Source organism: Colletes gigas, unplaced genomic scaffold (assembly GCF_013123115.1).
Source record: "Colletes gigas isolate AHSC1104 unplaced genomic scaffold, ASM1312311v1 Colletes_gigas_Sc00003, whole genome shotgun sequence".
NCBI classification, from domain to species: domain Eukaryota; kingdom Metazoa; phylum Arthropoda; class Insecta; order Hymenoptera; family Colletidae; genus Colletes; species Colletes gigas.
The window spans coordinates 2,146,500-2,172,297 of record NW_025106632.1 but is presented as its reverse complement, the minus strand read 5'-3'; the positions used below and the strand labels follow the sequence as shown (position 1 = coordinate 2,172,297).

Sequence of the window (25,798 nt, the reverse complement as noted above, 5' to 3'; positions counted from 1 at the left end):
AAGGTTCACATATGATTGTTTCAGAGATTAGGATTAGGGTGAATATGTCCCTCGCAAGTTTAGGCTTCTGATATTTCCATTTGAGTTCGTTTTCAATTTTCTATTTTTCCGTGAAATCCATCGAGCCTTATTATTAAGTTTCGTTGACGATTTTCGTTCGTTTATAAATAATTCCAGAAACGTTAATACATATCTTAATTATTCGTTTCATATTTTTAAATTCTCTTCAATAATATTTTCCTATTTCTATTCGATTTAATTTTACTATAATTTAGAAGAATTAGAATTATTTTTTTCACTGCAATTGGAATTTCTCTATTGAACATCCTTCTCATCAATTAATTTATCATAAGCGACCATCGAAGGTACACATATGAGTGTTTCAGAGATTAGGATTAGGGTGAATATGTCCCTCGAAAGTTTAGGCTTCTCATATTTCCGTTTGAGTTCGTTTTCAATTTTCTATTTTTCCGTGAAATCCATCGAGCGTTATTATTAAGTTTCGTTGACGATCTTCGTTCGTTTATTAAATTATTCCACAAACGTTAATACATATCTAAACTCTTCGTTTCATATTTTTAAATTCCCTTCAATAATATTTTCCTATTTCTATTCGATTTAATTTTACTATAATTTAGAAGAAATAGCACTGTAATTGAAATTTCTCTATTGAACGTCCTTTTCATCAATTAATTCATCATAAGCGACCATCGAAGGTTCACATATGATTGTTTCAGAGATTAGGATTAGGGTGAATATGTCCCTCGCAAGTTTAGGCTTCTCGTATTCCCGTTTGAGTTCGTTCCATCGTACAGTTTACAATTTTCTATTATTCCGTGAAATTCATTGCATCAAAAACCACGTTCCACAGCGAGTATCCGTCGAGAATAAACAAACTGTAGTCGATCATGCGCACGCAGAAGCACGGAGCACACGCACGTGCCACGTGTTTACTACGAGCGCTCGGCTTTACGATAGAGAGCCTCCCGTTTACGACGGTTTCCTTCCGTCTGCCCGTGAAATTTCCGCCATCGCGTGAATCCATCACGGTAGAATGAAAAATGACGCGGCCACGCGTGAGTCCTGGCCGACTGGTAAAAAAGTTTCTCGTGCCGTTGAACCCGTTCCGCTTCCTTCCAGATATCAGTTTCCTTAGGTCATCTTTAAAGATAGGAACCGTCTTGAAACTTGAAAAATCCATGATTGCACAAGGTGATCCCCCCATTGAGAAGAGCTTAGCTTTTTTTTTTAAACGAGGTTACAAAATTAAAATCTCCAAACATGGATTATTCTTTCGAAATTTAATTCTTTCCGCGAAGAAGCAAAAAATTCTCGCTAATTAACAATACGAGTTCTTTTGTCCATCGTGCTTGGTTAAGTGGAGTATTCAGGTCGTGCATGCTCAATAACGAGAGTTCCCGTCCATCGTGACTAACAGCTAAAGCTAACAATATTTTTAAAACATTCTAACCTATTCTAAAACTAATTAAACTTCTTTCTTTGTTTACAAAGTGCACCATTTTGAGTTTCTATAGAAACGGTGGAATTTTTATAAGCGTTCTCTGTTCCACGAATCCAGAAACAATCATCGTTTTTTCTCGGAAATATTCGTGTTCGAGAAAACAGTTTCTCGGGCGAAGCAGAAATTTTCGGAACTTTGCTCGCGTTGTCACGAGGTGCTTGCACCGCCCACGCATTATTTCGGTCGCGACACACATTTCACGTGGAAACGCTAACGACGCCTCCTCGGCCTTCGACGAAAGTATTAGCGTCGATTGTCCGACGCCGCCAGGATTCCAACGTGACGCGAGCCTAGCACGCGTCACTTTTTCTTTCGTCATCGTTATATAACGCGTGGGCGGCGAAAAATTTAAGAGTCTCGCGTGTCTTGCTTTCCACGCGATAAACCTGCGATCACGAATCCACGAAGAAAACGAGGAGCGTCTGTAAATCGGGACCACTGCAATTTTGTATCGAAGAAAATACTTTCGATAGACTCTGCACGATCATTATGAAGCGAGACTATAGTAGAGATCAGCGCTGTAAGCACTTCTCGACTGCCTCTCTTAACCTACCTTCCTCGTTGCTACGAAAGTTGCAAATTTTCTTTAACACGTTGACCGCCAATTTAGAACGATAAAATTGTTTACGAGACCAAAACTTTGATTTCAGACAATTGTAAACTACATAACTTAAAACTTAGTACTTGTTTTCATAGCTTCAGTAAAATTTATGAAGCCCATTAAAATTTAGTTTCTTTAACATTTCAACTTGAGAATTGTTTTAGTTCCACTGTTAAAAGTTCTGTCATCCATATATGGGTGACGTGACAGTCAAATTGTTAAAACGATACCATAATTTCAAAAACATTTTAACTTCGTACGTGTAAAATTCCAAGTTTTTATCAACACGAGAAGCTAAAATATTAAAAATATTACAGATCTCAAGAACTTGGAAAGTTATTAAATACATAGCAAACTCTTAAATTTCCAGTAATGATAATCTCTCTGGGAATTCCACGACTACGTTCGAAGAACCTTCGACCGCAAGAAAGTTGCTATTATCTGTTTCCCGTGAAGCTTCTTCTTCCAGAAAACTCTACGGAGTTTAAAAACGGTCCGAATTATCTCGTCTCGATCGGTTGCACGCAGCCTCGGTTTCCTGCGAGACGTTGGGGCCCCCGGATCGCTCGCCCCTTCCCCCTCCCGCCTGTCGGGGCCCGCATTCCATCTTCCTCTTTCGGGGCCAACAGGTAGAAGTCCCGTCCGGCGTCGAAAAGTCGTTAAGAAGCCGGTGTCCGTTTCCGGCTCGACGCTGAACCAACAATGGAAATCGATGACAGACAGTGCAAGGTGTCGGAGCTTTTCCCACCGACGAAAATACCCGTGAAAACTGACCCATCCGATCCGGAAAATTAGTCTATTGACTTTTGGGAACGAGCAATCTCACGCCTTCTATTATAACTGCTTTAATTTCGAACATTTTACCCGCTCGATGTTCGAGAAAATTAATTGGGTAAAGCAAGTATACATTATAATTGACGGATTCACTATAGATGGGGAAAAAAAACTGTGGGGTTTTTCCATTTTTATTTTTTACCAAACGCTATATAACCCTTCTATTTACGCGAAGTAGTGTTTTTATTATTTTTTAATTTTAACCAGGCAAGTAAACCTAATTACAAACTAGATAGACTACAATTGACGGATTCACTATAGATAGGAAACTGTGGTTTTTCCATTTTTATTTTTTAACAAATGCTATATACCCTTCTATTTACGAAATAGTGTTTTTTTTATTTTTTAATGTTAACCCAAAGGCAAGTAATACCTAATTACAAACTAGATAGAGAAGAATTAATAATGTAAACAATAAAGAAAATCCTAATAACGGGGTTTTTTTCCCCCGGAGCGGTCACCCATCCCAAACTGACCGCGCCCAACCGTGCTGCACTTCGATGATCGGACGGAACACCAACATTTCCAACGCGCCACTTCCTCAGCTACTTCTCCTTCTAATTTAAACCCTCAAATATCTCAATGTACGATCAAATACCACTTTTAAAAACAACTCTATACATGAGAAGCATTTTTTCTTTTATAATGAATCACCGCGAGAGTAACTGTACGCCTTCAATACTTCAACTACCACAAGATTTACCTTTATGAAACTAGAAAAATTAATTCTCGAGTTGAAGTGTTACAAGAAATAAATTTAGATAAAATTTGTGAATTTTACGAAATTAAATATCGAAACAAATTTTAATTTTAGTTCACAATGAAAAAAAAGAAGTTTGGTTCGATCAGCGTGTAAAGTAACTCGATTTATAGATCGTAAAGAACAACGAGGCTTCCCGAGAACAGGAAAGACGAGTTAAATCACACGGGATGGGGCGTCCAGGAAGTCAGGGTTAGGTCTGGGTTAGGATCGTGAATAATCCTGGTCTCTAGATTGACAAATCGTTCGCCGCGAGTTCGCCAGATATCCTCGACAATTGGTTCTGACCTCGGAGAACTCCGGCAATTGTCCCGGGGTCTTAGGCCGGTCGTCTCGTGGGCTCCTCGAGCGGAGTCATCGTTCGTCGCGCGCTGGCAGAAATCGCGAGGACGCCGTGTTGCGTGTACGCTCGCGTGTACGAGGCACCGATGTAATTCCAACCGGCTTTGTAATCGCGAGGAGGGCCAGAGGGACGGAGAGGAGAACGCGTGTGCGACATCCAGGCGCGTGTAAGTGACAGTAACGGAACCAGCGACCAAAGTGCCTCGAACAAACCATCATTTCTAACAGAGGCCCCACGAAAATTTTTTAACAACCGTTTACCGTTCATTTTGTACCCTCTGACAAGTGGAAGATGCAAATTTCGATGTTTCTCGATCTATTTATATTATCTAAATTCTATTTTAATTTCAATTATTGCAGAGTTTGATCAGATCTAATTAGTAAAAGGGGATAATTGAGTCAGAGATTTTTATTGTTTTTGATCGAGAATTAAAGGAATTTTTGTCGTTAGAATCTCCATTGATTATCATTAGACTGCGGATGTTTATACATTTATGGGAAATTTTAATCCTGAAAAAACTACAGAATTTAATATGCAAAAATGTAAGAAATACTTAAAGTAAGATACGAATTATTATATTTAGGGGTTGAGACAATCATCTACAAAGCTCCCATTTTATTAATTCTATTAATAAAAATGTGAATTTGCATAAAGATCCGCAGTCTAATCATCATCGACCCAGGGTTCGCCAACCTATCGACGACAGTCGTTAACGTTGCAGCAATACGATCGAGATTTTTATAGTTTTTGATCGAGAATTAAAGGAATTTTTGTCGTTAGAATCTCCATTGATTATCATCGACCCAGGGTTCGCCAACCTATCGACGACAGTCGTTAGCGTTGCAGCAATACGATCCCGTTGTATCGCATAACGGATTATTGTGTATCTTGAGAAGGGTCTACGTTGCGAGATCGGTGTCGATGACTTCGACCAGTTTTTACACCTTATTATATTCATCGAATTGCACACTCATTTTTCCCAGATCGCGTCGAACATCGACGCAAGTAGGACTCTGTAGAGAGACTTTACGTTTTCGAAGGAATAAAGGAAACGAAAGTCGCGTGTTCGCGAAAGGTGCGTGGCAGTTTCGTACAAGCATGTTCTACGCAATCGGAATGCTTAAATAGTAGGATACCCCCTCTCTCATTCTCTTAGATGTTGCACCTAGAATATTTAACATTCCTCGCGACAAGCCACGTTCACGTTTACGTGTTTACACCCCGTGCTATCTTCTTCGTTGTAGATAATGACTCGCAAGGTGTTGGAAAAATCTTAAGTACGATGCAACTAATTTTCTCTATTACTACACTCTTCGTCATCTCATTTGGACACCTTTTCGAGACCATTCTAAAATTATTTACGATTCGACCTGCAACCAATTCTTCACTACGATTTCTGATACTGACATCTCATTTGGACACTTTTTCGAGACCATTGTAAAATTATTAACGATTCGACCTCCAACCAATTCTTCATTACGATTTCTGATACTGACATATCCTCAACCATCACAAGCTTTTGACATCAAACAAAATGAAACCTATATTCTTAATACCTTCGAAATAAAAACTCAGTACGATTCTACATTCGTCTCTAAAGTTCGAGCATTTGACTCCATAGGGTAAATGGAAAATACTGCTCGAACGTCAGTTTAAAAAATTAATTTACACGCGAACAATTTAGTCGAAGTTGGTTTACAGGATCGAAAATTTTTAATCGTTGATCATAACGAAATCTGTTAAAGTTTGATGGTCGAGTGGTTAAGAGTCAACTTCAGGCGGTTCCCTGGCGAGACCCGCGAAGTGCACGGCCCTGCGCGCAACCGTAGCAGTGTTGCATACCATTCGAAGAAGGGCCCCCACCTGTTTCGGTCAGACAGCCTGAACGGAACGGCCTGTCCGGCGAGGTGGGGACGAAAGAAACGTCAGTAGGCGCGGCAGTTTTCTGACGCCGCTTACCTAAGCAGCAACAAACAGCGTGTGTCGCGTATCGAGAAAAAACCCCTTTCGTCAGCATCTGCGTGGCCGTTTACCCCGGCGATATTCGCGCCAAGTGCACCGCCACGGCCCTGTCTGATCGATAATACGACGAACTCGCGGCAGAAACGACGCACGGGCCGACAGTGGTTCCGGAACGGCCGACTTCGTTCTCCAAAACGACGCGTCCTTCCCCGTTCTGGAGGCTCCGTGTTTCTCCAGGCTCGAGGCAAGTCGGGAATAGCGATACCAAGACCTGGATTCTCGTCCTCCGGAGGTGTCCAACGCCTCCCGAAGACGCTGTTGTCTGCTGGGCACGTGTGACGCAGAGAAAGCGAGAATCCTGAACGTCGTCGCGTTGCTCAACACCTGGTGACTCCGAGGATGGTGGATCCGGTCGACATCTGACTTCTGAGAGGTACTCGAGAAGCACACGTTGTACTATACCTGGAGGGGGGAGTTTTTGCTGAAAATTGAACTAAAATCGAGAGATGTACGTTGATCTCTTTAGTCCTCGGTGTCTGATCTCCGTTAAAAATTGAAGCACGGGAGGCAGGAGAGGTGCTTGCCTACTTGCGCAAATAGGTTGATCTCTCTCTACGGGCCCTTAGTGTCCCGTGTATGGTGGATTTTCGTTGGACGTTGGAGTGAGTTCAGGGCTTCCAAGAGGTACTCGTCTACTTGCTTTTAACGACTCTTGAGGGCGGAAAGTGGTTGGGTCTCTTTAGCTCCTAGTGTCTCGTGGACGGTGGGCTCGCGTTAAAAATTCCAGCGAATTCTGCTTCGCGTCTATGAGCAAGAGAAAGCGTTGGTCTCGTGTATCGTGGAATTTTGTTAATTTCAGACTTTCGCGCGTCTATTTACGTTTAAATACTCTTGCTCGAACGTTGGGGCCAATGTGGGTTTCTACGTGCAAGGAGAGAAAGCGCTGATCTTCCAGTTTCTTCAAATTCTTTATTGAAAATTAGAAATTCATTTAGAATTCCAATCAACAGGGTTTCGTTAAAAATTTGAATTGTTTCTATAGTCTTAAGCTGCTCAAGATGGTCGTTTCGAGTGTCCTTGAATTCCTTTGGAGAAAGGCTCCGTTCCAATAAAATTCGATCTCGTAAACAGAGATCGCGTGACGATCGTTAGACAGTTCCCTTCGAGCGCCATATTGAAATTACTCTGTCGATAGGTTAATCGTCATCGCGAAGACGTATGTAGGTACATATGTATGTAGCTCGTCGCGAGTTAATCGATGTTCGGGTCCACGTTGCGCCATTATCGGAAACATTGGCAGCTGTGCAACGTTCGTATGGATATAACGAAACATCTGCTGACACACGCCGCGAACGAATGACTATTAATATTATTTTTTTTTTTCGAGCTGCCACGATCTTCGCGTGTTTCGTGGGAGCATTCAGGGACGTCACAGAAGAGCGGAGGAATTCATTATAGACCGTAACGTCCGTTGAACACCGGCTGTTCTGGTGTTGTTCCCGCGACAAATGTGGTATAATTGATGCCTGTGATAATGACTGCTTTGCGACATATGGAGGAGATACCTGAATTCTTGTGCAAAGAGTCACCTACTCGTTCTGTTGCGTGTCTCGATTCTCTACAGAGATTCTTGTTCCACGTCAGCGTTGATTAAATTTTTTTTATATTCTTGGTTCTCATAAACTAACATTTTTTTATGAGAAAAATTGCCAATGTTAACCCTTTGCACTCCGAATTATATTTGAATTTTGTTGCTAGTAGCTCCCAACGCTTCTAAGTGTTTTATTTGAAATTCACGTTAAGTAAAAAATGGGGTAATTGAAACAAATAGAGGAACAAACAAATTCAATTGAATATCTGTTTTATGTAATTATTGTTGACAAAACGACATAGGAGTGCAAACGGTTAAAAAGCACCCGCAATACAAGTTCTGTCTGATTTTCGTTTTACCAAAATATATACTTGAGTAAACATCCGTAAGCTACTTATAAACGAGAACACGTTGTCTTCGTTAATGTAAATATTATAGGATAGTATTTTTAAAATGTCGAAGTCGAGGAAAATCTTGAACAGGTGGAAAACGGTCGACCAACGCAAACACGAGTCTAATTTTATTCGCGAGTAAAATGATCCAAGTTATCGTGAGCAGTCTATCTCCGTAAATCATATTCCGTTTCCTCGACTTTCAAGAGAAACACGACTCGACCGCGTTCTTTGATGTCGCGTGTCGGACGCTGATTTATATCGCGTGGGCGGCCAGTCGAGAGATCAGAAATCATACATCCGTGGATCCTTTTGATCCGTGGCTACCAGGGAGGATCAACGATCTTCCGCGGCGATTTCAACGCGTCGCCGTGATCCATAATCGCTGCAACGTTCGATCGTGAAAATAGATCGTCCATCTGCGTTGCACGTGCATTCGGTTGCGAACGATTCGATGATGATTCATCGCGACAAGGGAATTCTTAAATACATATTTTTAAAAATTTATGCTAATATTTATTGAAAATTCTAGGAATATATTTTTTTAATTTTTGAAGACAGAAAATAGCGAAGTACGTCTGTTCGATAAAATGTTCAATGATTCAATTGACATGATTCAAAATTCATATTAATATTTATTAAAAATTCTAGAAATATGTTTTTTTAATTTTTAAAGATAAAAAATAGCGAAGTACGTCTGTTTGATAAAATTTTCATTGATTCAATTGACATGATTTTTAAAAATTCACGCTAATTTTTATTGAAAATTCTAGAAATATATTTTCTTAATTTTCAAAGTCAGAAAATAGCGAAATACCTCTGTTTGATAAAATTTTCATTGATTGACATGACATGATTTTTAAAAATTCAAACTAATATTTATTGAAAATTCTAAACCTGTTTTTTAATTTTTAAAGACAGAAAATAGCGAAGTACTTCTGTTTGACAAAATTTTCATTGATTGAATTGACATGATTAAAAATTCACACTAATATTTATTGAAAATTCTAGAAATATGTTTTTTTAATTTTTAAAGGCAGAAAATAGCGAAGTACTTCTGTTTGATAAAATTTTCATTGATTGTATTGACATGATTAAAAATTCAAACTAATATTTATTGAAAATTCTAAAAGTATGCTTTTTTAATTTTCAAAGACAGAAAATAGCGAAAAGCTTCTGTTTGATAAAATTTTCATTGATTGAATTGACATCATTTTTAAAAATTCACACTAATATTTATTGAAAATTCTACAACTGTTTTTTTAACTTTTAAAGACAGAAAATAGCGAAGTACTTCTGTTTGATAAAATTAACATTGATTGAATCGACATAATTTTAAAAAATTCACACTATTTATTGAAAATTCAAAAACTATGTTTTTTTAATTTTTAAAGACAGAAAATAGCGAAGTACTTCTGTTTGATAAAATTCACTTTGATTGAATTGACATAATTTTTAAAATTTTCACACTATTTATTGAAAATTCTAAAACTATGTTTTTTTTAATTTTCAAAGACAGAAAATAGCGAAGTACTTCTGTTTGATAAAATTTTCATTGATTGAATTGACATAATTTTTAAAAATTCACACTAATATTTATTGAAAATTCTACAACTGTTTTTTTAACTTTTAAAGACAGAAAATAGCGAAGTACTTCTGTTTGATAAAATTCACTTTGATTGAATTGACATAATTTTTAAAATTTTCACACTATTGAAAATTCTAAAACTATGTTTTTTTTAATTTTCAAAGACAGAAAATAGCGAAGTACTTCATTTTTATAAAATTCACTTTGAATATACCTGACCCAATTTTCAAAATTTTTACCGATACATATTTCAAAGTTTCCAGATAGAATATTATTAGTAAAGATACCCGTAAAATTGTTAATTCTAATTGCTTTTTCTCGATCATTGCAACAGTATATGGTTTCCTCGGTATTATTCTCCGCGTTGTTCGAAAGATTGTCCGTCGTATCGCGTTCCCCATCGGTGTGCTCAGGTATTAAACATTCTCGAAGGTAGCTCTGAAACGCTGAGAACGACCCACTTTCGTAATTACTCCTTCATTGTTGTAACAGCGTATTGGCTGGTTGAACGTGGAGTAGACTGGCCTTACGTGGTCGCCTCTAATCCAATCAAACCTCGTTGACACTGGGTCATCGTTGCACAATAGGCGATCCCGACACTCTTAGGTGACAAATTCACGAAAGATTCGCGAACCGTTCACTATTCCCCTCGAAAAATCATCTTTGTACGATCGAGAAACCGTGGAAATATTTTTAACGCAAATACTGCAACTTGGAACAATAATCGTCGTTCCGTTAAAAATACCGGGATACGTGGAAATAAAATCCTGAGAAATGGGGAACATCGATCTTCCAAACACAGGTGTTATTCGTTGCAAAATTTGCCTCGACGATTCCATGGAAATCGCGGTATATTCACGCGATCGATTGTAATTACATTAACAAATTTCTATTATGCCAAGATTGTGTATGTTAAGGAATCGAGTGAAAAGAAAAACGCAAACGGATATTTACCGTTGAAAATAAGTATACGTTGGGTGAAAAGGTGGGACACGTACGCTGTTATTAACCTAAGTTTGCTCAACTATATTCTCTGTTTCTTCTTTCTGTACGGTTATATTATTTGTTACGACGCGAATTACTTCATTTTATAATTGATTTGCTTTCAAAGAACTGGAAATAGAGTTCGTCTAACTCTGAATATCTAAAAAGATCGAGAATTTTTTCACGTCGTTTGATTGATAATTATCTTATTTTAAGCATAGCTCGATGGAATAGAATTTGTGCGCGAAAGTTGTTCCCGTAAAACAGGAAAAAGTTTGAGAACAGCGTTTGCTCGTTTCTGGCGCGATTGAAATTCAAATCCATTGGTTAGCGAGGCATTCGAGAAACCGTTGATCCGGCTATGCCGAGATATTCAGTTTCTCTCGCGTTGCACGGGAGGGACAAAGAACAACCGAGTCTCCTCGTACGGTGGATTTAACGCGGAAACCCGTTTCGACTTTCACAACTGGCAACGGCAAAGCCACTCTCTGTTTGTAGGTTTGATCGTACACCAACACCATCGAACGGAGCGCTCGAGCCAGGGTGTTCCATAAACGCAACGGTTCAGTGTCTACTCCCAGAAATTTTCAAAATGACTCGATTATTCGATTGCTCGAGATTCTAACGTTCGAATAAAATAGAAATTAAGTCCTACAGAAACTCTGTTATTAAAAAAATTAATTTTGTTGACAGACGTTTCCCAAAAATCCCGAGCGAACTATTCCGAAATTGGTCGGGGATTGAAAGGAAGGCTGCTTGGGCCAGAAAACCAGTTTCGAAAGATTCCTCTTAACTGTTTCAGGTCCAAGAACGTCTGGAGGATCCTCCTCTCCACGTGGAACCGGTATGCTCGTCCGTCTGTGACATTGTCGACGAGGTTTGCCACGCTCTCCGCAACTCACGGGACGAAAACGCGCGCGAACTGTCGCGACTGTTGCGTTCCTCGCACCTGAAGGCGCTCCTGGAGACGCACGACGCCGTCGTCGAACGGAAGGAAACGCCGTCGAAGCCCCAACCGCCCCCGCTAACGATGCCCACCAACGAAAGGACAGAGGCTGTCAGAATGGTCGGTTTAAGAAGACAACCCGACGAACCTTTGGTGAGACTTTATCGAAAACCACAAGCACTTACAGTGACCCGCTACTGAAATGATTTTACAATGATTTTACCTTGTTTTACAAGGTAAACTGAAAGGTTCACTTCTACGTTAAAATATAAATTATCCAAGTGACCTGTCTGGAATGTCTCACCCTGTACATTGCTCGACTCTATTATTGTTTCGACTGATTTTAATAACGAGTTTAAAGCTTCCCGTACTCGCCACCAGAGGGACCGTTTTTCTCACAAGCGCTCGACCGACTATCCATTATCAGACTCTGGACGAAAGACCTCCCCTTTCCTCTCCTTTTCCACAAGACCCCCACAGTTGTTTTACAAGGTAAATTAAAAAGTTTTCCAGGAAAACAAACCTCCACCATACTAAGTCACTCATGAATTCGAACAACTTTAAAATTAAAAATGAATTATCCTAGCGATTCATTTAAAAGGTTTTCACGATTTTAATAATTGCAATTATCGCGACTACGTTTCCGTTTGTCTCGAGTCGAAAGTTTATCGTATCTCCGTCTCTAGCGTGAGCAAACGGAAGAAAGTGGCGATCGACAAAGAGAAACAGCCGTTCGCGACGACTTCCTCCGCGGTTCGATCCGCTTTTAGAGGTTCGCCATCACGTGAGAGAATTCCCATTCAGAATCGAGCCCGCCTCGCGCTCGCGCGAAGAAAAGACGGAAATCCCACTTGCGGTTCATAAATAATTCCGGGGCGTTTATTATCGTCGCGATCGCGATTCGACGCCAGCACGTGGGTCCCGAGATCCCCGTCTGGTGTATCTCCGTTCGTCGAGAACCAGAGAAAACGCGTCGAAAGGAATTCGAAGGAATTAATACGGGTATCGTCAGACATCGAAGACATCCATGTTTATAATCCCGACGCGATTCAACGTTTTTATCTATCTAATAGTTGCCAAACCAAAGATTTTAACGCCTCGACAAATATTGAGTTTCTACGTGTGTGCACAGGGTTTAACGGTGCAGGTCGACGAGTCTGGCAACTTGATAATCGCCAGGATTCTAGGCGGCAGCACTGCAGCGCGCCAAGGACTCCTCAGGTCCGGCGAGGTGATCCTCGAAGTGAACGGAAAGGACGTTCGCAATCCTGAGGAGCTTCAGGAGGCCATTCAAGAGGCGAAGGAGAACCTGACGCTCAAATTGGCGCCTGGCATAGCCATCGACGCGAACCGTCCTTTGAAATCTACGGTGAGTCGTCGGAATGACGTTCGCGGAGGAATTTTGATACTTTGGCGTCAGTCTTTCGATGGAGTAAAACGTTAATTTAAATTTAATTGAATCGAGGAAACAAAAATTTGCACAAATAGTAGAAAATCTATGGCGATATTATCGCAATAGCTGTATCAATGTCCAGATTTATTACATTGAATAGCAAAAGGATGAATTGAAAGTATTCTTTGCCCGAGATTTATTTTCTTACCGTAAAAATCGTTGGAAATGACTCCCATTTTTCTGCCAACGTGATCGCGCCACGTGTATTACACTTTCTATGAATCGTTCCCCAGAAACGATAACAAACCTTCGTATTGGTAATGTTTATAAATACAAATGGACCGAAAAATATGTATATAATCTGCAGCAGCGTTTCTCAACCTGAGGCGATAAGATTTTATAACAAAAATGATTGAAAATATGAATATTTCATATCTCTCGTGGTGTAGTATTCAAGATGGCTACCGTTTACAGTGAACAATCCGAATTTTATGATGTTGGTATCGGTTTACGGAGTTTGAAAAATGTGAACGTGCTCGGAGGGTCTGAGTTTATGCGAACGATGTTATAAATTACGGGTTAATGGAATCCATCTCGCTCTTAAAAGTTTTTACGGTGAAACGTAATGGCCGGCGTTCGGAACGCGTGGCAATGTTTGCCGGCGATCTCTCAACGCGGAGCTCTTCGCGCAATTAGATTTAGACTAGGAGATTTTACAACTTTGCTGATCAAATTTTCCCGACGTCCGGCTATTTTTGCCGTATTCTAAATATAACGGTCGACGTTGAAGAAACAAATGAAGTAACACTTTGAGACTCTCGTCTGTTTCGTAGGTAATGGTGAAGTAAATTAAAAATGGGGGGATCTTCGAATCATTGGGTGTCGATCACAAATCACTAGTAAACACAAATGCAAACAAAAGATGTTTCAAAAGATAACTAGTTCTAAAATATAATCATATGAAACATAGAAAACAGACGGCTGAAGCTATTTAACGTAAGAGAAGAAGGAACGAAACGTAAAGATCTGAATGAAATGCTAAAAAAATACGCTCAATAATGAAAAACCAGAAGCGAGAATAAAGATGCATGAGAAAATGACGCTCGTGGAACATGAAAATGTAAAAAATGCAATGAAAAAGTAAACACGATCGAAAGATCCGTGAAACGTTTTACGTAAGAAGTACGTAAGAAAGCGTCACTTTAAAAAGATAAAATTAGCCTTGAGAAACGGTTTCTTTGTTACCAATTATCAAGTCAGTATTTCAATATCGTAGAATGCGAGCTTGGGATTATTTTTTGTTCGATAAATGCAATACGAACCTCCAGAGTTTTCTTTTCGCGTTGATACCGATATTTTCCATTGCAGTGTTACATGAGGGCGCTTTTCGACTACGATCCGTCAGAAGACACCCTTCTGCCGTGCAGGGAGATCGGATTGCCCTTCCAAAAAGGGGACGTGCTGCAGATCGTTGACCAAGCGGACCCAAACTGGTGGCAGGCTCGACGAGTGGAAGGTGAGGGCCTGGGTCCACCGGGCCTGATCCCGTCCCTGGAGCTCGAGGAACGAAGAAAAGCGTTCGTGCCCCCGGAGGCGGACTTCGTCCACAAGATCAGCATCTGCGGCACCAGGATATCTAAAAAGAAAAAGAGGAAGATGTATCAGTCCAAGTCTAACGGGGAGTTCGATGGCGCGGAGCTGCTTCTTTACGAAGAGGTGGCCAGGATGCCGCCCTTCAGGCGCAAAACATTGGCCCTTGTTGGCCCCAGAGGCGTGGGTCGCAGGACGCTGAAGAACAGACTGATAAACAGCGATCCTGACAAGTTTGGCACCATCGTTCCATGTAAGCTTTTACATCTTTGTTAAGAGGATCCTATCAAGGATTCTACCAATGGAAAGCTCTTTTTGCTCTCGTAACTTTCATTATTCCTCGACCTCTCGTTACTATTATAACTGTACAGGATGTTCGACCAGATACCCCCGAAATCCTAAGCACTTTCGAGAAAAAGATTCTTTACCGGAAATATCATTTCTGGGCAGAAATGCTTCCTCGAAATTTCATGTAAATGTTTAAAATACTATAACTTCTGAACGGATTCGAGGATTTTAAAGTTCAAAAGTGCAAACAGCGCGTATTTTGGTGCAGAATATGTAGACATTCCAAGAATATTCGAAAAGTTGTTTTTTAATCCCGTGAAATGAGAAAAACCCCCATAAAAATTGTCCCATCTTCAAACGTCCATAACTTCTACAATAGTAAACGTATCTCGATGAAATTTAGTATGGAAGTAGAGCTCACGAATACCTACAAAAAACTACTAAACAACATTTCCGTAAGACGTCAAACACATTGATTAAAAATGAAAAACGAATTTTTAAGAAAAATCGACCCAGGGGATAGCTGCTGAAATTTTACGGCGAAACAAAAAATTTCAAATCGTCCTGAAAAAATTATTTTCAATTACTGGGGTCGGTTACAATCATTTTTGGCGAATAGACATACCCCCAAAATCCTACCCACTTTCTAGAAAAAAATTCGAGAAGGTGTGAAATATTTCGACGGAAAAAAAGAATTTCAAATCGTTCTGAAAAAATAATTTTCAGTTGCGGGGGTCAATTACACTCATTTTTGGTGAATAGACATATCCCCGAATTCCTGCGCATTTTCGAGAAAAAAATTCACAAAGTGGACAAATTTTTCGACAAAACTAAAAATTGTCAAATCATTCTAAAAAAAATGTTTTTAGTTACAGGGATCAATTATAATCATTTTTGGTCAATAGACATACCCCCAAAATCCTACCCACTTTCTAGAAAAAAATTCGAGAAGGTGTGAAATATTTCGACGGATAAAAAAAATTTCAAATCGTTCTGAAAAAATTATTTTCAATTGCGGGGGTCAATTACACTCATTTTTGGTGAATAGACATATCCCCGAAATCTTGCGCATTTTCAAGAAAAAAATTCGAGAAGATGTGAAATTTTTCGGCGAGAAAAAAAAATTTCAAATCATTCTGAAAAAATTATTTTCGGTTGGGGGAGTCAATTACGATCATTTTTGGTGAATACACCTACCCCCGAAATCCTACGTACTTTCGAGAAAAAAATTCTTTACCGAAAGTATACCGTGTGGACGGAAATGTTTCTATAACTTTCTAAGGAAGCCTCAACCAACAAATTAGTATTCTTGTTTTTCGTCTTATTTTGGCCCGCAGAATCTGCCATTAAAATGTTTCTTGGCTAGATTATTTTTAGATCGAGCAGAAAAATCATATCTTGGTTAAGGTAGTTCTCTTCATTATTCTGACGAAAATGAAAACTGTTTGTACGTAGACACATCACGACCGCCCAGAGTGCTCGAAGAGGATGGCAAGAGCTACTGGTTCACCGATCGCGAGGGGATGGAAACCGATATCAGAGAGCACCGGTATCTCGAGTACGGAGAACACGTCGGCCATTTGTACGGAACGAAATTGGACTCCGTTCGCGATCTGATCAGAGCTGGGAAAATGTGCGTGCTGGACTGTAGTCCAGCCGCTCTAAAAATCCTTCACAACAGTACGGAGTTCATGCCATACGTAATTTTCATTGCCGCCCCGGGGATGGAACAATTAAAGTGTCTGTACGACCTTGGAAGATCGACTGGGGCGAGCAGTCGAAATTTAACGGTAATTAGTACGGTCTCGTTACGCTTCCTCTTACCGATATAACATATTCGTTTCTTTTTTTTTTCCTCTACGAATCATACGAGTAATGTTATCGAGAATGCGACTTTGTATGAGTAAAATATTGTATACCGCCTCGGCATTATTATTGCAACGAACGTGGCAGACGTTTCATTTAAAACAAACACAGCCATCAAACGTTTTACGATTGCAGCGTTTCGAGAATCCCCCCTGCTTGCCAGTCTGTTTGCAGTGTAATTTAGTTTACTGTAAATGTATCGCATGCACCATCCCCCCGTTTTATTAAAACGATCCGATTGATTTGTCCCACGGGATCGTTCGTACCATTCCTAAAAAAAAGTTTGTTACGAGACCGACACACGCTGTTTCTGTCTGCGTTACTCGGAATATCTCTACACGCTCGCGTACATTCCCTCCAGTTTACGTAGCGTTCTTTATTTAATCTTTCGTATGTATTTGATGTTGGCTTTGCTAGTTTGACCGCCAGAGTTCCATCAGGTACAGCTCGAGGAGAGCCAGGACGCTGGAGTCCCTTGCATCCTTGTACGAGGTTTGTATTGCATGGATTATCACTTTATCAGTTTCTTTTTTTTTTGTCGTAATTGATCCGTAGATGCGTAGAGTAATTGCTCGTAAATCGTTACCACACAGTGTTACACTTTTTTATTAATATTTGCGGTGAACTGCTTTCAAAAGTGTATAAACATCTTTATACTTAAATGTACATAAATTATTTTACCTTGAATCAACGTTAGGTCAACAGATACAACAAAACACTGCTTTGGAAGCAATTGTATCCCAAATACTTTCATAAAATTTTAATAATAAATTAAAGAAACGATAAAAATGCAACATATTTCAATACATCTATTCCCGACCCCAGCACCTACCCCAAATTGTTAACAGTCGCTGCACACGCGTGATAGGACACGTTTCGACTAAACTGCACCCGAGTGTCTCGCTCCGACATCACGAAACCAAAGTGTAAATGTTCATTACAACTCTGTTTACGCCTGATAGGAGGACGATCTGAAATCAACGCTAGAGGAATCCGCGGCCCTGCAGCGCGCCTACGAGAAATACATAGACCTGGTGATCGTGAACGAGGACTTCGACAACACGTTCAGACAGGTGATCGCCGCGTTGGACGCGTTGGCCACTGAACACCAATGGGTCCCCGTGAACTGGATCTACTAGACTCCTTGTCGACTCAACTGACCGGTCGAGGACTTCGACGAAACCCACCACGCCTCTGCCTGTCTTTTCATCCTGCGTTTACTTTGTTTACTTAAAGAAGAAGTACAAATCACCATGTATTTTTCTGAAAAACATACCAACGAAAGCAACCAGGGATTGGACCTTCATGGAGAGTAGTCTTTAACCGACGATCTACCCCCTGACACCACCACTGCCAGGGGGTTGTTGGGCCCCTAAATAACTAGTAATGAAGGAACGGATCTTGGGAAGACCTACTCGACCATAGGTGCAACGATTGTAAGGATATTTTATTACATTAAGCTCCCCCCCTGGAACGCAACCCTTACTGAGGATAAACTGTGAGAAGATCACATACTATTGAGTCTAGACACCCTCGATCATGGAAAATTAGCAAGGACCGCCATGACAGTGAAAAGAGAAGGTAAAAGTGGACGTGCCCTGGTCGGGCGGTTGACTCGACAACGATTTTAACCACGATTTGGGTCGACTCGACGAGGAAGTGATCGTAGATATCACGAACTGGAGCGGGAAACGAGCAAGCGAATCATTACTGCCCCGAGGAACACGCGACAGCGACCTTCGTAGCTCGTCGAGCTCAATGTTGAGTGTATCCTCGCCGCCATTGTGTTTACTGCACTGCACTTCGTGCGATGCAACTGTTTTATGGTCGTACTATATGTATAGAGAGTTTAGTGTGTTGTATATTGCCTCGATTAAGTGTATAGATACTTTAATTCAGTGGTTACGATGGATGGACGAGTCTATTTTAAAAAAAAAAAGAGAATCTTCACAGACTGTGTTCCTTTTCTTCCGTTCGAAGAAACGCACGGGCTACGAAGGTCGCCGAGGCTGCCCGGTGGCGACCTCTTCATTCGTTTCTAGCAAGTACAATCATAGCATTTACGTTATTTTGTTTTAGGTTTACGACACGACCCGTTCCACCGTCAGAACCCGGTAATTTTCTTCTCACCAGGGACAGGCAAAATTGTATTCGAATAACAGATAAATAAAACCAACGTACATAACAATTTAATCTGTATCTGTTCGTTGCGAAATGTTTCATTCTATAATTGATATATTCTTGATAATTAACGAATACTCATTTATTTCTCGTTATTCGACTTTTTATCCGGATACGAATTTTGCCCATCTCTACTCGTCACGTACCGTAAATACTATTTATTGACGAGAAAAGTATACGTCACAATATCAAAATAAAATTTGCCCGGCTCTAACCGTTTTTGAAACCGGAGCTCTGTCGAATCAGACTTTAAAAATGTAAATAATGGGTAGTCAACTCGAAAGTTATGCAATGGTTACAGACGGTCGACATAACATAATTTTATACATTCCCCAGAGAAACTGATAGACGTCGAATGGGTCGATAAGAGTAAGCATTAGACCGCCGTCCAATTAATTTTAGGATACGCCTAGTTTTCTAATTTTCCTCGAAACCACGAGCCTGCATACACTTATGTGCGTTTATTTACCGTAAGCGATACTTTACTTCTTTTTATAGATACGTAATAAAACATTACGTACTCTGTACTTCATGTACTGCTCGTGCACGCTGAACGTATTCCTGGCATAGAGTGCCTTAAACAGCGCAATCCTTTAACCGAGGAGTTGCCACAAAGACCTACTATGTCGACGACGAGATTGTCTTATTATACACGAGAGTTTTTATGTAAGAGACACGACGGATAACACGGTTTTTTTCTAATGCTCCGACCACGTATGCACGCAGTAACGCACGTCAGTTGCGAGACATTCTGTACACACAATCGGTACGTTCCGATCTTGTCGCGTCACATACGTCAGAATAAAGTTTATCGAGCGTTCGTTACGAATTTGAATCAACGGTACCTCTTTGTCGCTCCTATCGTCCCCGATCCAAACGATCTTCAACCTATTTGAAACACATCTTTGTTAACTCGCAAAGTGCTTCTCGCATGACGTACAATTTCAAATGAATTTTATCGACGAAGTGAACGAAAACGATTGGTTGGTTTACGTGCCCGATGCGTTGGAGCCGACCAATGGCGTTCTGCCGTCTGCCGCGTTTCTAAGACTGTTCCAATCAGAGTGACGGGACAACGGAAATTGCCCCTCCGCTTACACACGCTATGCGCAGCCACGTGTACGTGTATGCCGGTTTTCAGCTAACGAGAATGAAAAGGAGAGGCTTACGTTCGCCTTTTTTTCTCGAATTCCTGAAGCTGCCCGAAACGCAGGAGCTCACGTACACATGTTCGTGCATTGGTATGCATAAGTGGAGGGGCAGTTTCCTCTAGGCACCGGTCTGCCGTCTGGTAACACTGCACTGGTCTCGTTGTCGCGTATGTGTTGCGGGAAAAGTCAGCACGTCAGAAAGAAAATTTGGGTGCAATTTCCATCAGTATTAACGGGTTCATTTAGTCGATTAAAGATGCAAATATTACGACAACTGGACGTGCACCCGAAGGTGCGCGAAGAGGCGGACATTCTCGTGCGAACTTTTACTGGTGCCCTCGGTAAAGTGTTACAGTTGTCAAAATTTACACGAATACCGCCTGTCAATTGTATTACCACTATACTTATTAATAATTTTATATACGAGTTTTTCAAGAGAGTTATAAAACCGAAAAATCTTTGAACAATTTGTCGTTTCTTGTTTCGAAGCTGATGCTCGTGTCATGTTTAACACGTTGGCTAAACGCGGCTAACCTAGAATTTTAATATTTTTTAATAAAGCTCTAAAATTTCGTTGGTTCGTCCTTTCATGAAGATCACTACCACTTACTGTCATTCTCTGGAGCATCGTTCTAATTTTTGTACAACACGTTTATTAGAACCTACGATCGATGCTTATTGTTTACGTTTGAACGACCGTAAATAAAGTGTATAACCTTCGTATATTTACCGTGTACGCCATGTGTGATTTCAGTAACGATCATTAGCACGATTATCATGGGCATTTTGTTTCTATCCGAAGTAAATTATTATCTCACGCCTACCTTGAGCGAAGAATTGTTTGTAGACACGTCGAGAGGCTCTAAATTAAGAATAAATTTGGACGTGATAGTTCCTACAATGTCTTGTGATCGTAAGTGAATGTTATCTAACGTAAACTATTATTGATAACGGTAACAAGTGTATTAAATTGAATGCATTCCAGTTTTATCGATAGATGCCATAGACATAACCGGTGAACAGCATTTACAAATAGAACATAATATGTTTAAAAGACGTTTAGACTTAACCGGTAAACCTATAGAAGAACCACAAAAAACCGGTGCGTGTAAAACCATAAAGAACTAAGACTTACGGTTAACGACATAAAATTAAGATATTTTTTTTTATTGTATTGTAGATATTACTGATACAAAAGCACTTAGTAAATTGACAGAAAAGGTATCTAAATTATTCACTACATTCTTCTACAGATCTTTACATCCTAACTTTTGAAATTAGAGTTATAGTTGAAAAAACCGTACTCTTTTACAGACAGCTGAAAGTACTACTGCCGAAATATGTGGGGATTGTTATGGGGCTGCTAGCGAAAAAATCAAGTATGATATTACAAAAATTTATAAATATATTTTATGGAAAATGTGAATACAATTAAATAAATTGATCCTATAGATGTTGTAACACTTGCGAAGATGTAAGGAAAGCGTACAAAGAAAAAAAGTGGGCGCCACCTTCTGATCCAGAATTGATATTACAATGCAAGAATGACAACTCCGTAGAGAAAATGAAAACTGCCTTTACCCAAGGATGCCAAATCTATGGTTACATGGAGGTAAATAGAGTAGGAGGAAGTTTTCATATTGCACCTGGCAATAGTTTCTCTGTCGATCACACACATGGTGAGTGAAACACGTGTCCACTTCCTCTTACTTAAATTAATGTTTCCAAAGTTTCTAACATGTTTCTACTTTTTTTAAAATATCGTTCAAAGTGCACGATGTTCGACCGTACAAGATGACACAATTCAACATGACCCACAAGATACGCCACTTAAGTTTTGGGTTGAACATTCCAGGAAAAACAAATCCTATGGATGACACCACTGTAGTTGCAATGGAAGGTATGTCTGTACTCCTTAGAAATATTTTATTAAGAAATCAACAAAATGCACTCGCATTACAATCCTTTGTATCCTAAATTTTGAACATAACAGTCTTCTAGTACTAACACCGTATTCCAGTCCCAATGGCCATAAATGTACCAAACGTTCCACCACCTTGAAGCATCACTTTCCCAACATTGTTTATCAATTCTCTCCCTCTTAATCCGTATCTGACAATAAACGTTCTATTACCTTCTCGATTAAAATATCCTTCGGGTTTACTTATAATAAATAAATACCTAAGCGCAGAAAATCCCCCAAATATAGCACCAGAGGCCATGCCGACACAAAATCCAATCATGAAACCCATTTTCATCCTCTCGAAACACGAAGGACCTTGTTGGTACACTCCTCCTGGTACGACTGGCATTTTAATCTACAAATATACCTTTGGATAGAAATACATGCTACCCTTAACCAGTTCGATTTACTATGATCGATAAATTATTACGATTTCCTTGCGCGGATAGAAAAAGTATATCAAATTTTTGATATATCATTTGACATGAAATTCACGGAGCATAATCGATCCGGGATAAAACATTTATCTTTATTGTCTATTCAAAATTTGGCTCGAGTAAATTTTAGTTATTTCACGTACGGACGAATTTATTAATACCTTTTACGATTAGCATCACTCACAATTTAAGCGCCCGTTGTAAAATTTCGAATTGGTATCCTCGTCCCGGTGTAGTTCTCTTTATATTGCGATTTGCAAGCTCTTCGCACGAAATTCTTTTAACACATTGCACCAGCAGGTTCGTACGGTAAAGGCGCCATGTTAGTTTCTTTCTACACAAGAGATCAGTGCTTCCGTTCCTTGTGACGTCACTCTCAACAGCGGGCAATTCAATTTGCAAATCGGATGCTTTAAGCGTCGTGCCGAACTTATCGAAAGTTCTTTCACTTTCAATTTTGACCTGTTTAATCCGTTGGTTTCATTTTTGCTGCGTACTGATACGGATCGTTTCGACTGAAGTTCCACATGAACGTTTCGTTGTTTTTCTTATTTTTCAGGGGCGATGACGTTTTACCATTACATAAAAATCGTGCCTACAACCTACGTTCGCGCCGATGGCTCGACATTATTAACGAATCAGTTCTCTGTGACACGACACTCCAGACAGCTGTCGTCGTTCAGTGACGAGTCAGGAATGCCTGGAATATTTTTCAGCTACGAGCTGAGCCCGCTGATGGTTAAATTCACGGAAAAAGCGAAGTCGTTCGGCCATTTTGCGACGAACACATGCGCGATCATCGGTGGCGTATTCACAGTCGCCGGACTAATCGATTCGTTGTTGTATCACTCGGTCAGGGCGATACGGAAAAAGATAGAATTAGGAAAATACAATTGAAGTAGGTAAATGAATAGATATGAAAAGTATTATGGGAGGTCGGAAGGTTTTATAGTTTGGACTTCTATCTAATAATTGAATAACAAAAAAGATCTGAACCAATGTTTCTCGATTTGGTTACGAACCCTTAGACGACCTTGTGCTCTTTGAAGAAAAAAAGTGCATGTCAAGGTTTTAAAATTTTTACCGCGTATTTTTTTTTTATGCTCGTTACGGTAATTTTCTTTTATTAATAATACCGGCGGAAAGTCAAAGTTTGAGAAACACTAATGTGAATTATTCGCTCGGAACATTTTCCGATTTTTTTTTTTATAATGACCCGAATAATACGATCTCGACGGATGAATCTCTCTTGCGTGTAAAAATATAAAAATTTGTACATAAAGATCTATAGACGATCTAGAAAATTTAATATTTAAGAGACAGATATAAACATAATAAAGATTATACTGCTAAAAAAAAATAGAACAATATGAATGTAAATATTTATTGAAAGTGTAATTGTTTGCGCAAATTATTGTTTCAACATTACATAGACTTTAGAAACATGTTATACGTCTGAATAGAACTTTTTGCTACATTTTTACAAAATTCTACATCAGTGCCGGCGACTACAGCTGCCGGCGATACGTATAATGGTTTCAAAGGATCGTACTGGTTCTTTTTTAATTCTACTAAAAATCTATGCCTTTGCTCGAGTCTGCACATTCTACATACTAAAATCTCCGATTGCCGAGATAAAATTTTATGCGATAAGTTCATTTCATTATGAGCATAATTGAAACTTTGAATTATTTTCCCCCTGCCTGAAATAAAAGTAAACAATTTCTTTTGTCCGAACAAATTATGTAAAATTCAATTTTTAATATTTACCTCCGAGCCACAAACGTCCTCGATTAAGCAAGAGAAGTTGCATTTCTTCTAGATTGAAACCCATTTCCTCTTTTATGACAAAAGTACTCGTTTTTACATGATCCCAATTATACGTTACAAGCTTCGGGGTATGTAGAGATAAAAGTCTTATTTTATGACCATTCAGTTGGAAAACATGTTGAAAATAACCTAATCTATAATCTAATACTTTCGTTGAGAGGGACATCCATAAAGGATTGCGATTTAATATTGATTGTATCATCTCCGGAGTAAAACTGTGCGCCCTTAAATATCTTATTCTTGTGTGAAGATCGTCCATGTCCACTTTGAAAATTGTAGGATATTTGGTAATGAATTTACCAAAATTTGTTGCTATTACGCCACAGTTATTTAAAAACGTTAAGTATGGTTTTACATCTTTATCAAAATCCAAGCTTAGAAGCAGTTCTACCGCTTCTCTTTGTTTTTCTATTTTATGTAAATCTACTCCTAATTTAACTAGTTGTTGAATTGTGTATGATTTATCGGCAAATGCTGCAAAATTATATGTCGGTTCTATACAAGGTCCAAGATGAGAAAGATCTTCTGTGCAAACATCAAATGGTCCTGGTACATTTATATCTTCTAAAGTATTGTTACACTTATGCTTATTTTTTTCTAAGAATGCAATAAGATCCTCGTGTTGTGAGTTGTCCGATATTTCTATTATGTTACTATTATTTTTATTGTTTACATCAGTGTTTACAGAAACGTGATCTTCTAAATTATCTACATAACCTGTACTGTCAGGTTTAACGTCGTTCTCTTCGCGCCTTCTTTTTAAAATTTCATTTAGCCATTTATCATCAACAATACCCATTTTAAAACAAAAGGAAAGTGGCGGTTTATTGGAAACATTTCGAGAAATAAGATTTCTAGTTGTAGCTTTCGAACGCAAGAAGCATAATAGCACGCGCGATTGTAAGAACACCATATTTTACGTTAAAATGTTCATGGCATTGCAGACTATCTATATCTTTCCTTTTGACATGATAAATAGCAGGTAGAAATGCAAATTTTCTGATGAAATTATGCACAGTACTACACTTGTCTATAACTATGGATACGTAAATACGGTAAATACTAGAAATGACACACAACGTTCGACTTTCTATTAAAATATTTCGATAGATCGATTATTTAACTCCCTGTGACTCGACGAACATACTCCCTCCACGCATCCTGAACCAAACCTACGAATTTCCGACTTTAAATCAACTTACTCAACATGTTTCAAGTAAAAAATTATACAATTACCATATTTTACTATTTTATATGATAATTTCCTTCATTTTATGTACGTAAGGATACAAACAAAATCATATCTCGCGTAAGTCTGTATTTCTTCACTTCGTAAAATTCTTGGTATCGGTACGAACTCGATCATTAGTTTAGGTCCTTGTTTATTCCAAGTCGCGATAGTAATTCTATATACAATTCAAATGCGAATAAATGAAATTCATCTTCTCATTTCGACAAACGGTCTACTTTCAACAATTACGTATTACATTGATGTGTAAAATTGTGACCACGAAAGAAGTTTGTTTTTGAAAAAGAATCCGATCTTATTTTTTATTCTATTTTCAAAATAATAGTG

General features: G+C 39.2%; 4 protein-coding genes across 8 annotated transcripts in view; 2 read left to right on the top strand and 2 right to left on the bottom strand.

Annotated features, from left to right (window-relative positions):
- LOC122404621 (MAGUK p55 subfamily member 2) overlaps window positions 1-19,653 on the top strand; it is a 28,219-nt gene extending 8,566 nt beyond the window's left edge. For 2 of the 4 annotated variants that reach the window (XM_043408750.1, XM_043408753.1), the window contains 6 exons: window positions 11,380-11,676; window positions 12,656-12,892; window positions 14,285-14,759; window positions 16,250-16,584; window positions 17,078-17,152; window positions 17,623-19,653. In XM_043408750.1, coding sequence (XP_043264685.1) covers window positions 11,380-11,676; window positions 12,656-12,892; window positions 14,285-14,759; window positions 16,250-16,584; window positions 17,078-17,152; window positions 17,623-17,799 — 1,596 coding nt within the window. In that variant the 3' untranslated portion in view covers window positions 17,800-19,653. Of the gene's footprint in view, window positions 1-6,025; window positions 6,456-11,379; window positions 11,677-12,655; window positions 12,893-14,284; window positions 14,760-16,249; window positions 16,585-17,077; window positions 17,153-17,622 lie in introns of those variants that run through there. The other 2 variants (XM_043408752.1, XM_043408751.1) reach the window with 2 other exon arrangements.
- Window positions 19,654-20,089: 436 nt separating this feature from the next.
- Window positions 20,090-23,293, top strand: LOC122404988 (endoplasmic reticulum-Golgi intermediate compartment protein 3). The gene is made up of 8 exons (XM_043409430.1): window positions 20,090-20,333; window positions 20,747-20,905; window positions 20,978-21,094; window positions 21,173-21,213; window positions 21,307-21,371; window positions 21,445-21,671; window positions 21,764-21,892; window positions 22,952-23,293. The coding sequence occupies exons 1-8, from the start codon at window positions 20,162-20,164 to the stop codon at window positions 23,287-23,289; spliced, it is 1,248 nt and encodes a 415-aa protein (XP_043265365.1). The 5' UTR covers window positions 20,090-20,161; the 3' UTR covers window positions 23,290-23,293.
- LOC122404989 (reactive oxygen species modulator 1) lies at window positions 21,753-22,891 on the bottom strand. 2 transcript variants are annotated; one of them, XM_043409432.1, is made up of 3 exons: window positions 22,554-22,891; window positions 22,174-22,310; window positions 21,753-22,104 (listed from the first exon to the last, which is right to left on the bottom strand). In XM_043409432.1, exons 2-3 carry the CDS (start codon window positions 22,302-22,304, stop codon window positions 21,996-21,998), a joined length of 240 nt encoding a protein of 79 aa, XP_043265367.1. In that variant the 5' UTR covers window positions 22,305-22,310; window positions 22,554-22,891; the 3' UTR covers window positions 21,753-21,995. The 2 variants fall into 2 exon arrangements, with proteins under 2 accessions (XP_043265367.1, XP_043265366.1); XM_043409431.1 differs by having other exon boundaries at window positions 22,577-22,841.
- A 507-nt stretch (window positions 23,294-23,800) lies between the features above and the next one.
- LOC122404986 (transcription termination factor 3, mitochondrial) lies at window positions 23,801-25,301 on the bottom strand. The gene is made up of 2 exons (XM_043409429.1): window positions 24,163-25,301; window positions 23,801-24,095 (listed from the first exon to the last, which is right to left on the bottom strand). The coding sequence occupies exons 1-2, from the start codon at window positions 25,133-25,135 to the stop codon at window positions 23,818-23,820; spliced, it is 1,251 nt and encodes a 416-aa protein (XP_043265364.1). The 5' UTR covers window positions 25,136-25,301; the 3' UTR covers window positions 23,801-23,817.
- Between the last annotated feature and the right edge of the window lie 497 nt (window positions 25,302-25,798).